This window comes from Musca vetustissima, unplaced genomic scaffold (genome assembly GCF_032173495.1).
Source record: "Musca vetustissima isolate MV318-11 ecotype Yass unplaced genomic scaffold, APGP_CSIRO_Mvet_v1 utg39538, whole genome shotgun sequence".
NCBI classification, from domain to species: domain Eukaryota; kingdom Metazoa; phylum Arthropoda; class Insecta; order Diptera; family Muscidae; genus Musca; species Musca vetustissima.
The window spans coordinates 120,508-136,575 of NW_026875875.1; the positions used below are offsets into that span (position 1 = coordinate 120,508).

General features: G+C 30.8%; 2 protein-coding genes across 3 annotated transcripts; both read right to left on the minus strand.

Annotated features, from left to right (window-relative positions):
- Window positions 1-948: 948 nt before the first annotated feature.
- LOC133338400 (high mobility group nucleosome-binding domain-containing protein 5-like) lies at window positions 949-1,715 on the minus strand. The gene is made up of 2 exons (XM_061546573.1): window positions 1,712-1,715; window positions 949-1,661 (listed from the first exon to the last, which is right to left on the minus strand). Exons 1-2 carry the CDS (start codon window positions 1,713-1,715, stop codon window positions 949-951), a joined length of 717 nt encoding a protein of 238 aa, XP_061402557.1.
- A 1,335-nt stretch (window positions 1,716-3,050) lies between these two features.
- LOC133338402 (uncharacterized) lies at window positions 3,051-15,020 on the minus strand. Of its 2 annotated transcripts, none has more exons than XM_061546577.1 (3): window positions 14,955-15,020; window positions 6,694-7,069; window positions 3,051-3,204 (listed from the first exon to the last, which is right to left on the minus strand). In XM_061546577.1, the coding sequence occupies exons 1-3, from the start codon at window positions 15,001-15,003 to the stop codon at window positions 3,051-3,053; spliced, it is 579 nt and encodes a 192-aa protein (XP_061402561.1). In that variant the 5' UTR covers window positions 15,004-15,020. The 2 variants fall into 2 exon arrangements, with proteins under 2 accessions (XP_061402561.1, XP_061402559.1); XM_061546575.1 differs by having other exon boundaries at window positions 3,051-3,207.
- Window positions 15,021-16,068: the final 1,048 nt, after the last annotated feature.

The window sequence follows — 16,068 nt, forward strand, 5'->3', positions numbered from 1 at the left end:
GAATTTTTATAACATCTATATTAAGTTTTTTTTTAATATATTTTCAAGCTCGCTCCAAGCGTTGTATTTTGAGGTTAGAATAAAAACTACATTTTTATATATTTTATTTTTTTTTTAATTTTTATTCGCATAAAGAAACTTTTGTTTGCGCTTTATTTGTATAATTCGTTTTTGAAAAAAATTACATTTAGACAAGACTTATAAAATATTGATTTTTTATTATTAAAACTACAATCGAATCGTTGTTTTATATTTTAATTTTTAACTTAACTTAAAATTAATTTGCATTCGTGTTTTGTTGTTGTTGGTTTTTGTATGTGTCGTTATTATTCAAAATAAAATCAGGCCCCAGTATATATAGTAGGAGTAGTAGTAGTATTATACACATTTACAAGTTCCAAAGAGAAGTGAATTTTTGTTCAATGGACAAAAAACTTGTTGAGGTTATGTGTTAAGGATTTTGAGGTTACATTGAATTGACAATTTAAATTACATGTTTTATAATAAAACATGTAATTTAAATTGTCAATTTGTTCATGTCAAATAAATGACAATTTCTATAAACCATATTCGATGTTTATACAGCTTTATTCGATGTTTATACAGCTTTAGGCTATGTTTACATTGAATGTGTTTTATTTAAACATATCATTTAAATTGTCATTTGCCTTTGACAGCGATAACAAAACAAGTCATGCCCATTAAAAGAGAATATTATTTTCCGCCTTTTTTGTAAATATTGATAAAATAATATTTCTTAGAAAACAATTTTCAATGGAACTTTAATGTTTTCTTGATTGTTTTTGTTAAGGAATCTCAATTTTTGTGTAATGGAATACAACTCTGTCTGTTTCTATAAATCTAAAGAAATTTCAGTTTGGTTAGTTTGAGAATTTTGGAGGGATTTGTTTTCTTTCTGTTGGAATTGAGGGGTTTGGGAAATGTCCCCTATTCACTGTTATTACCATTGCTACTGACAACCACCGATTTCTCACCCAAAACCCGCATGGCATTGGAATAATCCGAATCGATTTGTGGTATAATCTGTTTATCATTGGGGCGCAGGGTGCGAATGAGATCGGTCAGCGATAAGAATGACTGATGGCCAATATCATCAAGTTCGGGTGTTAGCGAGGGAATGTGGCGATTTTCCTCGCTGGTGCGTTTTTCAACTTCTTGGGAGATTTGCTTCAAACGCACCTCAACACCGGGTAAATCATTGTTGTGACTTTCGCCTTCGTAGATTTCCGAGGATTTTTCCTTGGAAGCGGCCAGGGAATTTATGACAGCTGGTTCCTCCTCTTCTTCTTCCTCGTGTTGTTCATGCGAAGGAGTTTGCTTATCACTGCTGCTGTCATCTGCGTGTTGGCCGGCTTCTGATTTATCATCCTCCAATTCTTGATCATGGCTATCTTCATGATCTCCCTCATCGTCATGCTGCTCACCCGATGATTCTTGACTTTGTTGGCCACTAACCTCCTCCAATTCATGATCGGTTTCTTCATTGGTTAAATCACGTCCCTGGACCGATTCATCTGCACCGGCACTATTGCTAACACCCTCCTCTTCTTCTTCTTCCTCGGCGTCATGTTCGGTCTCCTCATCTTCATGGGAATTTTCAAAAGAGGCCGAATGTTGTTGCTGCTGCTGCGAAAGGTTATCTTTTTCCAGGCTCGACTCTAAGGCTCTCTCCTGATCAAGTTTCAGGGACACATAGGAAGGTTGATTCGATTTCTTGCTTGAGGCATATGAAGACATCAACAGGGGCAGGGGAGTGGTGGTAGTTTTGATTGGATCAGAATCGGCAGTGTTGCTGCGTGGTGTAGTTGTGGTGATGGGGCGTCTAATGTTTTTGGGCAATGAAAGAGAGAGAGAAAAGAGAGCAAGAGAAGTTTCAGGTTAGTTTCAATTGATCAACAAAATTTCTATTTCAAAATATTGATAAGCTATTTGAATGCATCTACTTTGTTTTAGGAAAAGCTAAGCCCCAATTCACCACAATTCTGAGATTACAAGAGATTAGAGACAAGCGTATTAGATTTTTAGGTTAGTTTTGGGAAATATTTTTGCAATTTAATTTTCGGTTTATCAAAAAAAGAAGAGCAGTCTTAAAAGTAGCAAGCAATATGCAAACGAGAGAGAGTGAGAGGGAGGAGAGAGCACATAGAGAGAGAGGAAATTTTTATTTTAATTCAAGACCTAATAATAAGGCCTGGGATTAAATTAATAATAAAAACAGCTGTTTATTGGCAAAAACAGCTGATTTTTCTCAACGACCTTATTATTTGAATCCAAGCCAATTAATAGGGTCAGTCAGCTGTTTTTGTTATGATTAATATCAGCTGATCAACTTTCTAAAAGAAACAGCTGCTCATCCAAAGCGAAACAGCTGATCCTTATGGCAGAACTTATTAATAGGTCCGGAATGGATTATTAGGAGAACTAAATAGTTAGGGACAGTAGTAGTGCCGTTAGAAATTCTGCTCAATAGTTAGAGAAGCAAACTGTTGTTATTCTAACCTCAAAAAAATGTAGTTCTTAGTATTCTATAGCAATTATTAGTATTAGCTTGTGTGCATGTATTATTTTTGTTTTAGATGCGGGTTTTGGATAGAGCATAGAAATATATAACCTTAAATAAAAATAAGTGTCTATATAATTGATTGTTTGTATGACTTGGGGTTTAGCTCACCTAAAATAAGTTTAGCGTGACACGGCGATTTTCAGATTTGTGATTCTTATTCATTCTTTATTTTTGTTTTTAATCCATAGAGGAAGCAGTTCTTAATAGATTTTTCATTTAGCAGGTTTTTCATTTAAAGTTTTAGTTTTTTATTATTTATAGGCTTAAATTAACATTTTACAGTCTAAGGTTTTGTTGTAAGAAGTTGTTTTTTTTTCAAAATTGTTTTCATTTGATTTTTCATTCGTTGTTGTTCTTTCTTAGAGACAGAGAAGTAACTCCTATACTTTTGTTTATATTATTTTTTAATTTTTTTTTATTTTATTTTTTTTTTTAGTGTAGCAAGTTTGTGACGGGCTTCATCATCTTACCCCTGCGCTGATGATACAGGAATACTGCCATAATTATAATAATAGCAACGTGTCTGTTCGCAAATGAAATCCTTAACGGCCGAACAATCTTCGGGCATCCATTTCAAGGTGGGCTGCTTCAAAATGACACAGCCTTTTTCGGCGCCGCTGCTGCTGTTGTGAGAAGAGAGTAGAAAAAGAAGAATGACGAGAAAAAAAGATGAGAAGAGTAAGAAAAAATATATTTAGTTAGGGAATAAATTAATAATTAAATGAAAGAATAAAAATATTAAACATAACCTCAAAATTATTAAACATAACCTCAAACTAAGACCGGTGGTATCTATACAGGTCATATAGACTTTATAAAGACCAGGACTATGTATACAGATCAATTGCTCCTTATTAAGTAAAAAATATTTTACAATTACAAAAACTAAGATTTTGTCTGCAAATTCCACAAAATGGCGCTCAACCATTATTAAACATAACCTCAAATTAAGACCAGTGGTATCTATACAGGAGATATGGTCTTTATAAAGACCAGGATTATCTATACAGATCAATTGCTCTTTATAGAGTAAAACAATATTTTGTAATTAAAACAAAATAATTTTTTGCCAGCCAAATCCTGCCAAAATGGCGCCCAACTACCTCCCCCAGAATGGCGCCCAACTACCGCCCAGAAAATTTATATTTTCTTAACTGAAGTCTTATTTGCCACGACACCTCAATTTGAGCATGTCTAGAACCAAACAATCGAAATTTATAGCCATGTTCCCAAAATGGCGCCCAACGTTGAATTTCTGTATTCATGTCTGGGATCTTATTTTTGAATACTTCTCAATTTGGGTATGTCTGGAACCAATAAATCGAAATTTGTGGCAAATATTTTATAAAATTTTTTATGCAAGCTTCTAAAATGGCGCCCAACTATCTGCCTCCCAGGGTATTGCAAAAACCAGCTGTGAATTTTTATTTTTCACACACTCTATGTTTTGTTTGTGTAGTCAAAATTTTTATAATTAAAAAAAAAACATTCTTTCCGGCAGTGGACAAAATGGCGCCCAAATAATCTACCTCCCATTTCATGTTATGGCCAAACTGTGAAATTCTATTTTCTTCTTTGGGATCTTATTTTCCGATTTTCCCCAATTTGAACATGCTCGGAGCCAATAAATCGACATTTTTAGCAAAATTTTAAAATGGCGCACAACTATCTGTCTACAAGGAATTTGTATTTTTATGTCTGTCCTCCCAACTATCTGTCCGTCCAACTATCTGTCCGCCCAACTATCTGTCTACAAGGAATTTGTATTTTTATGTCTGTCCTCCAATATCAGCATATCTACAAAATCGTAGCCAATATATTGTGATCAGAAGAAAATATATATTTTGCAAAGACCCGAAAATGGCGCCCAACTATTTGCCTCCCAAATTATGATCTGGTCAAACCAGTTCCATTCCATTTTCTTTTCTGAATGCTCCCCAATTTGAGAATGTCTGGAACCAATAAATAGAAATTTGTCGCCAAGTCCCTAAAATGGCGCCCAACTATTTAAATACAAATTCATGATTGGAAGCAAATCGGAATTTATATTTTTTATGTGGCATCCTACTTTCCAATACTACAAAATTTGAGCATTTTTAAAAAAATCAAAATTTTTTTTAGCCAAGTCCCCAAACTATCTGCCAAGCATGTCATGATAGAGTAGCAAATATTTGGGATCAGAAGAAAATATTCTGCAGAGACCCTAAAATGGGGCCAAACTATTTGTCTATCACCTTATGATCTGGCCGAACTGTTAGTTTCTATTTTTTTTTTGTATGAGATATTATTTTTCAATACTCTTTAATTTGAGCATGTCTGGAATCAACCCATCCGCGAAAATGGCGCCCAACTATCAGCTTATCAAGTGGTGATAGGGACAAAATGGAATTTTATATTTTCTGTGATCCTAGTTTGCAATGCTCCCCAAATTTGAACATGTTTGGAACCAACAAATTGAAATTTGTAACCAAGCCTCTAACATGGCGCCCAACTATCTGTCATGATAGGGACAAAATGGGAATCTCTTTCTTTTTGGTCTGGGATCCTAGTTTCCGATACTCCTCCAATATCTACAAAATTGTGTCAATATTTTGTAATATTTTTTTTTTTTGGAAATTTCCCAAAATGTCGCCCAACATTCGCGCTTTCATGCCATGTGATGACCAAACTGTTATTTCTATTTTCTTGTTTGGGGTTTTATTTTTCAAAACACCTCATCTTGAGCATGTCGGAAAAGTTTTAGCCAATATTGAATTTGGAAAATGGAAAATTAGTTTTTTTTCTGAAAATCTCCCAAAATGGGCCCCATCAAACTGCCTCCCAAGTTATGATCTGACAAAACTATTGATTTTTATTTTCTTGTCTCCGATCCTGGTTTTCAACACTTCTCAATTTGAGCAAGTCTTGAGTAAAGAAAACGAAATATGTAGCCAAGACTTAAGAATGGCGTCCAACTATCGGTTCTACCAAGCCACGATATGAACAAAATGGGAATTTCTATTTTTGTCTGGGTTCGTAGTTTCCAATACGCCTCCAATAAAAAAAATTCTGCATTGTCCCAAAATGGCGCCCAACTATCAGCCTACCAAGCCATGATAACAACAAAATGGGAATTCCTATTTTCTTGTCTGCGATCCTATTTCCAAATACTCCTCAATTAATCAAGCTTTGAGTAAAGAACACGAAATTTGTAGCTAACACTTAAAAATGACGCCCAACTATCGGCCTACGAAAACTGGTCTGGGATCCTAGTTTACAATACTCCGCGATATGAGCATGTCTACAAAAGTCAGTCTCGCTAGGATCCTATTTTCAATACTCCTCGATATGAGCATGTCTAAATATTGTGGTCAATATTTTGCAATTACAATTTTTGTTTGCAAAGTCTCCAATATGGCGCCCAACAATCGCGATCTCCTACTATTTTTTCGTCAGACATAATATTTTTCAATACTCCTCACGTTTAGCACGTCTTGAGTAAAGAAATCAAAATTTGTAGTCAATTCTTACAAATGGCGCCCAATTAATTGTCACCCATGATCGGATATGAACAAACTGTGAATTTCTGAATTCTTATCAGGGATCTTCCAAAACTTCTCAGTTTAATGATGTCATCAAAATCAAAAAATTAGAATTTTGTAAACAAAATGGCGCCCGACTAGCTAGCTTCCGAGGCATATAACAGTTCGGAATTTTTATTGGCTTGTTTGGATTTCTATTTTTCAATACTCTCTAATTTGGACATGTCTAGGGCCCAGAAAAAATAAATCAAATCAAAATAAGTAATTTTAAAAAAATTTCAGACCACATCCCAAAATGGCGCCCAATTTCAAAATTAGTCATTAAAAATGTTTTTAAGACCAGATCCTCCCAAAACACGATATTGGCAAATTGTAAATTTCTAGTTTTTTAACGGCATTTCGATTCCCTAATATTTTTCAATTTTGGGCATGTCTGTGCATGTATCTTATTTAAAAAATATAGTTTTCTGCAAAAGTCTCTAAAATGGCGCCCAATTGTTTTGCCTCTGAATTATTTTTATTTTTTTTTCTCCAATAATTGTTATTATAATTTCTTATTGCCTAATTCATCCCATTGCTTTCACTTACCTGTCTCTAGCTGTCCGCTGTGGCGATGTATTGCTATTATGATCGACAGGATCCAATAGACCAGCCTGTATCGAATCAATGGTATTTTCGAAGAAATCAAATGTGGCATTAAACGGTAAACCGGTACTCATCCAAAGGAACATGCCCGTGCCCAAACGATTACCCGATGTCCAGAAATCATAATTACCATAGCCGGCATTTTTCAAATATGTTGTCATCGATTCGGCCTTTTCTTTCGTTTCGAACGAGGCCAACTGCAGGCCCAATGAACGACAGTACTGATAGGCGAGGAAATAATTTAATTCGGGTGAGTAGGGATTCATGCGGCTAATAAAGTACTGTACACCATCCAAGTGTATGGTGGTAATACGTTGACCTGCAAAGGTGGGTGATGAAGCGGAACATACGGAAAGAAAGAGAAAGAGAGGAAGAGAAAAAAATTAACAAAAATTATTAGCATGACAATGACCTTTTTTCTTATGTGTTATAATTAAAATAATGATCATGATGGTGGTGCTGGTGAGATGGGGTTCATTAACTTCCCGGTGAACCCGCATAAAATGTGCCAAAACAAGAAAAATAACACAACAACATAGTAAGAAATTATGAATGAATGAAAATATGGTAACTGACTGACTGGCTATCTCTGTGGTTTTATGTGTAACCATATTTTAATTTAAATCTATTCCGAACAGTTATAATTTTCCTTTAGGCCATCCATATTCTATCTATGACCATTTTTTATGGTCATTTACCTGTACTGGCCGTTGTTGTCAGTTGTGTTCTGACTGGCTGGCCATTACACTTTTTATTCTGACTTGGTGGAAATCACTTCCTGTAATTAAAATTCATAACGTCAAGCCACCACACCAGTCTTGTCGTCTTGTGTCTCTTGAGCCTCTTCGGGCTGGGGTTAATTATAAACATTTTTTGTTGTTGTTGGCGACATAAAAATAACAACAACAATTGTTTAGAATTTTTTTCTTACAACCAGTGGAGAAAAAAGTCAATTGTTGTTCCACACACACGAATCAAAAAATTATGCAGTGTGATTTAAAATATGCCAAAGAAATAAAAATTCGAAAAAAAACAAATTCTTGATTTTTTTATGGAAATGGAAAAGAAAATAATAAAAATTAAGAAAATATTTTTTATGATTGTGGGTGTTAAAAAAAGGGAAATTATACGCTTTATTGTAATTGTTTGTTGTAATAAAAAAAGAAATTTTAAAATTGTTTTTCAAATTAAAAAAACAGGTTTTGAGGTAAAACGTATTGGGGTCTTATTAATTATTTTCCATTTTTTATTTATTTTCATTCGCATGAGCGATCAATGAGGGAGATAGAAAATTAAGAAGATTTTAAATACTCCTCTGTTTCAAAAAACCCCTTAGAAAAGAGCCACCATTCCATTTATTGGAAGGAAAAGATGGCGCCCAATTATTTGCCACTTAGGACTATGAATTTGATATTTTGTCTGGTATCCTATTTTCTGAAACTCTTCAATTTGAGCATGACTGAAGTCAACGAATCCAAAAATGGAAATGGCGCCCAATTATTTGCCACCCAAGGCATGATATGTTCAAACTATGAATTCTATTTTTTTTTTCAGGGATCCTATTTTTCAAAACTCCTGAATTTGAGCGTGACTCAATTCAAATAAATCAAAAATTTTAACGAAATTTTTTTTATAATAAAAATAATATTTTTTCAGCGAAGCACCCCAAAATGGCGCCCAATTATCTATCTCCCAAGACATGATAAGGATAAGCTGGTGATTTCTATGTTCTTGCCTGGGTTCTTAGTTTTTCAACACGTCTAAATTTGATCATATCTGGAATCAAAATATTAAAATTCATAGCAGATATTTTGTAATAAAAAAATATTTTTTTCTGGAAATTCCCCCAAAATGGCGCCCAATTAGACATACTATTGACATTATGTGTATTTATATATTTTTAGTCTGTGATCCAATTGTCTAATACTACACAATTTGAATATAGCTGGAACCAGCAAATACAATTTTTAGATTATCCCCCAAAATGGCGCCCAACTATCTGCCTCCCATGGGCATGATGTGGGCAAACCGTGAATTTGGTTTTATTGAATTTGAGCATGCCTGGAACCAGCAAATACAAATTTGTAGACAAGCCCACAAAATGGCGCCCAACTATTTGCCTCCCATGGGTGTGATATGAGCAAACCATATATTTCTTTTCTATTATTCGAGATCCTCTATTCCAATACTTCTCGACTTGAGTAAATCTAGAACCAACAAATCGTAATTTATAGACAATATTTTGTTATGAAAAGAAAGATAATTATTTCTTTCGCAAATGGCGCCCAATTAGACGCAAAATCGCCAACATGTTGATTTCTATTTTCTTTCCCAATATTCCCAGGGATACTATTTTCCTATTTTCTAGTACTACTGAATTTGGAAATGTCTGGAACCAGTAATTACACATTTTTTATGCCCTCAAAATGGCGGCCAACTATCTGCGTCCCAAGGGCATGTTATGGACAAACCATGAATTTACTTTTCGAGATCCTCTTTTCCAATACTCCTCGATTTGCGTAAATCTTGAACCAACGAATCGTAATTGTTCGCCAATATTTTGTAATGAAAAGAAAGATAATTTTTACTTTCCCAAACGCAATATAGCAAACCTGCTAATTTATATTTTCTTGTTAGGGATCCTATTTTCCATAAATCCTTAATTTGAGGATGGCTGGAAGGCAACAAATCGAAATTTGTAGACAATATTTTATAATTAATAAAATAGTTCTCTCTGAAAATTATCAGCTTCTCAAGATATGACATGGACAAATTGTGTATTTCTATTTTCTAACTAGGAACTCTAAATTCTAGCAGTTTGTACATGTCTGGGGTCCAACAATATTTGCCGCTATTTTTAAATTAAAAAAAAATTCTTTTGCAAAGTACCCAAAATGGCGCCCAATTTTTTTTTAGAAAAAAATGTATTTTTCATAAAGTTCCTGAAAAAAGTGTCTATATATTTCCCTCCCAAGACCATGTCATGACAAGGCGGAGAATTTTATTTTTCTTCTGCAAAGTCCCAGAAATGGCGCCCAATTTTTTGTAAACTAATTTTTTTCTTAAAGTCCCCAAATTGAGAACTTATATTTTCTTGTACAAAGTCCCCGAAAATGGCGCCCAATTATTTAGAATATAAAATATTTGTATTATAGTCTCTAATATGGCCCCTAACTATCTGCCTCCCGAGACATGATATGGACAATATTGTCAACTTCAAATTTCAATTTTCAAATATTATAGAGTTTCTGAAACATTTGTACTTCTATTTGTAGCCACTATTTTGCTGTTTTCTGCAAAACCTTCAATGTGGCGCCCAATTACACATGATATTACCAAACTTTTTTATGTTTTTTAAGTAGGGAGAAAATATCACTACCTACATACCCCAAAATGGCGCCCAATTATTTAGAAAATATTAATTTGTATAAAATCCTTAATATGGCGCCCAACTATCCCAAGACATCATATAGACAAAACTTTGAATTTCAATTTTCTTCTTTTGGATCATATTTTTTAAATGTACTAAAATTTGGCATTTCAAAAAAAAAACATATATTTGTGGACAATATTTTGCTGTTTTCTCCAAAATCCTCAAAGTGGCGCCCAATTATACAAAATTGTGAATTTTTACTTTTTTTCATCGGGTAGAAAATGTTTCCTCTGCAATGTCACCAAAATGGCGCCCAATTATCTTGAAAAACAATTCCTACTGTACCTGTGAATTTCTATTTTTTTTTTCTTGAATCCTAATTTCCAATTAGATATGCTATGGACTAATTCGATAACCTAGTTTACTTTACAACTTATAGAATAAAAATTTCAAATTTTTTATAAAAATATTTTTAAGTTATATTACCAAATATAAACAAATATTATATTCTGGTCCATCGATAGTTTTTTTTAACACAAAACATTTAATATTACGATTCTTATTCTTCCAATTAGAATCTCTTCTTTAAATACTTCCAAATTTGAATGTGTATTTGCAACAGGCCTGTCTTTGATGTATTTCAACCCTAAATCAATTGAATTGGATCAATTTTGATGTTCTTATTGGATTAATAAGTTTCAGAATCATATATTTTGCAAACTAAATTTTCAAATAGGATTTCAAAAATAATTAAAAAAACATTTTTTTTAAATTATTGCAAAAAAATGTATTTCTACTAACTAAATCCTATTGATTTCAATTTTAAAGTTAATATTTTCTTTTGGCCTTATTTTCCAATACATAATATTCATAAATGCATTATGTTTTGAGCCAATATTTTGAAATATGGAAATATTTTATCCTTTGATTAAAGAAACATATTTTAAAGCATTTTCTGGAAATTAAACTCTATTTTTATATTGAAATAATTTATATCGACCAACTGTTGATTTAATGTTAATGATTTTCATATTGAAATGTGTTCTTAACAATAATGCCAAAATTGCAAATTAAAACATTCAAAATTTCAAATATTTATTTGTATTATAAAGGTCCCTTTTTATTTAGCAAACAGTCTAAATAGTAATTGCCAAATAAGTGGATTAAACTTATTAATCAGTTATTGAAATGATTTTTCAATTCTATGGAAATTATATTTTTCAAAATATATCATATTTTCTATTTTTCCTATGATAAAAATGTTTAATTCGAATCTTAAATCTACCATTATTATCATTAATGTCAACAAAGGCAAATGTTCCTTGTAACTCACTTTACAAAAAGTATTGCATACTTTTAGGCAGCTTGCTTTATGTCTGAGAGGGATTTGTTTGTTTATTCTTATCATCAACAAATCGAAAGAAATTCTTAATAAATTGTAATGAAATTCCATAACTTTATAAAAAAAATGATTATTGGGTCTTCTAAGAATCGTTGTTAAGAATTTGTTGGTTTTGAATATATACATATTTTCATAAATGTTATTGATTATTATTCTTGTTTGTGATAAGCATTTCATATTGCAGAATGCTAACAGAATTTTTAATAAGTTAACAAAAAAACCAAAATATTGTACGTCATGAATGGACAAAATATTGAAGGCAAAACAAAATAGGTTGTTGATAATATTAATATTTGAAAAAAGTAAATATGAATTACAGAAACAAATATATTATTACTAGCATATACTTAAGAGAGAAAAAAAAATGCCTTGACACTAATAGGATATTATATTAAATATTCCATGTTAAAAAATATATTATAAATTAAGCTAAAATATTTAGATATTTTGTAAAGGGAAGACAGAGAATAAATATGTTACATGACATTAGCGTTTTTTTTTCAATCGTCCACATTTCTTTAAAAAGTTAAAGGGGAAAAACATAAATATTATTTTGTGCACGTTTGACATTTCAAACCTATTAACATTACACGAGGCATATAAATGTCATAAATTTTGAAAAATATTAGAACTGCATTGTATTGAATAATGCACAATTTAGGTGCGTATATGAATGAAAAACGAAAGTAGAAAGTTAAGTGAAAAGTACAAAAACAAAAAAGCCGCCATAAAAGAAGTGCTGTTGTAAATTACAAAAAAAAAAAAATAAAATAAGAAATAAAAAACAAAAAAATAAATAAAAATTAATAGTATTCTAGAAACTCTAGAAGAAGTAAGAAATCTAAAGGAACTACATGTAGGCCAAGCTACATGTGGAAGATCTTGGACACTACTAAATGGTAAAATGGCTTCCAGAATATAACAAGAAGGTGCATTTATCTCAAACAGATTTTTAGGCCAACTCTTAAAATAAATCTAGAAAGATTTGGAGAATTACAAAAAGTCAGACATCTTTAGATAGCCGAAGATAGCAAACCTCTAGGAGATCTAGGAAGCATCTGAAAGATCTAGAGGATATTTTGAAAATCTAGGACTCCACTAAAGTGTGAAATGGCTGCCTGAAGACCTCGAGGTGGCCCATTTGAAAGCTCTTGATTGTACAAAATTAATGTCTCCAAAATAAAACAACTGCTTATTGATTTCGAATACACTTTCTAAAGGTCTTATAAACATTCTAGTATAAGACCTTTGGAAGGCCAAAGAGCCCGTGAAGATTTTGAATATTTCAAGGAAACTTTTAAAAAATTCCAAAGCCTGGAAAAACTCTTTTAGGGACTTTATCTCTAAAAGAAAAGAAGTTCTTCATAAAGGTCCAAATGATTTCTAGAAGGTCTGCCGATGTATTCTGCCTGTGGATCTCTTGGCTATCATTTGTCGAAAGGAATAAACAATTTTTAATTATTTTCTAAATTTTTGGTGCAAGATTTTATAATGAAACAATAATGTAACCATATTTTTTGAACTTAAAATTAGATATTCAAATCAACAATAAAAAAAGATTTTTTTTTATAAAAAATTTTGCAAACTGTAATAAAAAAATCTGGAGTTTTTAATTTATTTATATTTTTTTGTAATAAAAAAAATTCAAAAAAATTTTTTTTGGATTAAAATATTAAATTAGAGTATAACTGTATGTTAGAGTCTACTTTGACTATTTTATTAAATAAAATTACGTCTTGAAAATTTAACCAATTTCAGAATTTTGCTTTAAATAAAATAATAATAATAAATAAACTTTAAATATAAAAAATAATAATATTAAATTCTTTTGTTAATAAAAATACATTATTTTGGAGACAATAAAATAATGTGTATCCGAAAATTTCTTATTAATTCTAAAAATTAAATTCTAATAAATTGAAATTAATTGAAGATTTTTTTAATAAGAAATGTTCGAATTCCAAAAAAAGTATTGATTTTATTGTCTAATAAATATTTATATTTTTTTATTAAAACTAGAAATCTATATTTTTGTTTTTAATATTTAAAGTTTATTTTTTAATTCATGTAATAAAACCCAAACTTTTTTGTATGAAATTTTATATTGAATCTTGTCAAGATTTTATTTTTATTCAAAGAAAAAATTTACATAAAAGTTTATCAAATTATCTTTTAATAAATATTTGAATTTTTTGAGTTTAATTTTTTTTAATAAAAAAATCGAATATTTGATATCCATATGAGATTATTTTGTTAGGGGATTTCTTTAATAAATTTCAAAAAAATTCTGTAAGATTTTACAAAAAAGGTTCTAATTTTTTTAGAATATATAATTTTAAATTTTTCTCGGAATTAATATTGACTCCAAACTATATATTTTTTTTTAAATAAGCTAAAATCGACAGTCATCTTCAGGGAAATTGTTACGAGAGAATATTTTTTATTATTTCTTTAAGAAAATTTAAAATTGAGAATTTTTTCCAAATATTTCTTGTAAGAAATTCAATAAAAAACGTATCTAGATTTTTTCCTAAATAATTAAATTTTATTTTAGGAAGAATAAAGAAGTTAAATAATTTTTCTGAAAAATATCCACAATATTTTTTGTTCTATAGAACTTAAATAAGAAAATAAACTCCAATATAACTCATTTTTTGTCGAATATTTATTTTCTTCTATATTTGTTTTAAATTTTTAATATTTAAATTCTATTCAACAAACAATATTTATGGATATTTTTTAGAAAAAATATTTAACATTTTTTTCTTCCAACAATAAAATTAAAATGTGATTTTTTCTATATTTATATTTTTATATACAATTTTCTCAAAAAAATATATTTTTTATCGTTTGTTGAAAATATTTTTAATTGATATTTTTTTAGATATTTCCCCAAAGAGATTTTTTCCCAAATAATTTTTTAAATAAATTAATTTAATTAATTTTTAAGTCTTTTAATAAATTTAATATTTATGTTTTCTATTTTGCCTTTAAATTTTTATTATTTAAATTCCATTTTATTCGAACAAAAAAATATTTATTATTTAATTAACTCCAAGTTTTTCGAATATTTCTTTAATTTTTTAAATGTCAGATATTATTTAATTTCCAAATTTGTATTTCATAGGTTAAAATATATTGTGTATTTATATAAAAAAAACTATTATTATTTATTGTTGATTTTATATTTCAAATAATTATTATATTTTCAAAAAAAAAAAAAAAAAATCCATTCTTGCCTAGCTATTTATTTCATACAATAAAAATTCATTTAGTTTCGAATAATTCTTCCTTATCAGAGTTTTTTTTTCTTTTTTTGACACATTTGTTTAATTTTCTTTAACCACCATTTTAAATTAGTGCACCGATTTTAATAAAATATTTTTTTTAATAATTTTCTTTTCAATTATTTTTTTTACACCTACTCACCTGTAGATAGCACCGCTAAACTTAATAAACAAATTAGAATTTTATTCATTTTGAGTGTGTGTGATTTGATTTAATTTATTTTTTATTAAATTTCGAATTTGAGAATTCCACAGAAATCCGTGTTTTACTAACGGCGTCTCGATTTAAACTGACAAGCGTTGGTCGTTAAGTTAACAAACTTTGGTAACGGCCGACTCTACTTCTAGGCGCGAGCTGCACACATACAGATACACACGCAAACACACAAACAGGCACACAGAAAGCAAGGCTTAAAGGTGCTGCTCAAGTTTTTTTTATTTTCCCCCGACAAACAAAAAGAAATTCACACACATACACAGTCTTAGTCTCCTTGGGGGCTTACACAGACACACACTGTTCACTGTTTTTTTTCTATATATACAACAAAAAAATGGTTATGTAGTATATAAGGTGGCTATTTTTAATGGTTTATATGGCTCCGGGGTGTATTATTTTTCTATTTGTTGTTGTTGTTGTTGCTGTTCTTTATTTATTTTTTGTTGTTGTTGAATAAACAAATTTTGTCTTATTTGGTATTTCCTTTGATTTTCGTTGGCCTTAAAGAAGCAGAAGAAAAAGAAGCGCGACTTGTTGCCGTTTCAAATTCTCGATCGCGAATGCCTGAATTTGGGATACGCTGTAAGCTTAAAAGGAATTCTTAGCCAAAAAGACTGATGATACTCTACCTTGTGGCAGCGGACAGAAAGAAAATGAGTAATAATAAAATAAACAAGAAGAAAAGAACAAGGCTTAAACGCACACACAAACACAGCCAAACACACACACACACAAAGAAACAACAAACAATGGTTGTGACAACAGCAGAGGCAGCAGCAGCAGCAGAAGTGGCGGCGGCGGCAACGGCAGCACCAGTAATCGTTTTAAAGAAAGATGTGCCACAACAAACATTCTTACACACCAGCACCAACACCGCCACCACCATCAGCTAGCCGCCTAGCTAGCAAGAAGAAGGCTAAGAAGTATTGGGTCTTGGCCAACAAAAGAAAGAAAGGTGTGTGTGTGTGTGTCTGAAAGAACGTGTGTATATAACACCACCAACAACCAGGTTTTGTACATAACAACTACTCTAAGCCAG

Coding starts and splice junctions, on each gene's coding strand:
- LOC133338402 (XM_061546575.1), bottom strand. CDS start 15,003: ATGAATAAAATTCTAATTTGTTTATTAAGTTTAGCGGTGCTATCTACA. Junction 7,070..14,954: donor TTTAGCGGTGCTATCTACAG/GTGAGTAGGTGT, acceptor CCACCTTTGCAG/GTCAACGTATTACCACCATA. Junction 3,208..6,693: donor CAGCGGACAGCTAGAGACAG/GTAAGTGAAAGC, acceptor TTCTCACAACAG/CAGCAGCGGCGCCGAAAAAG.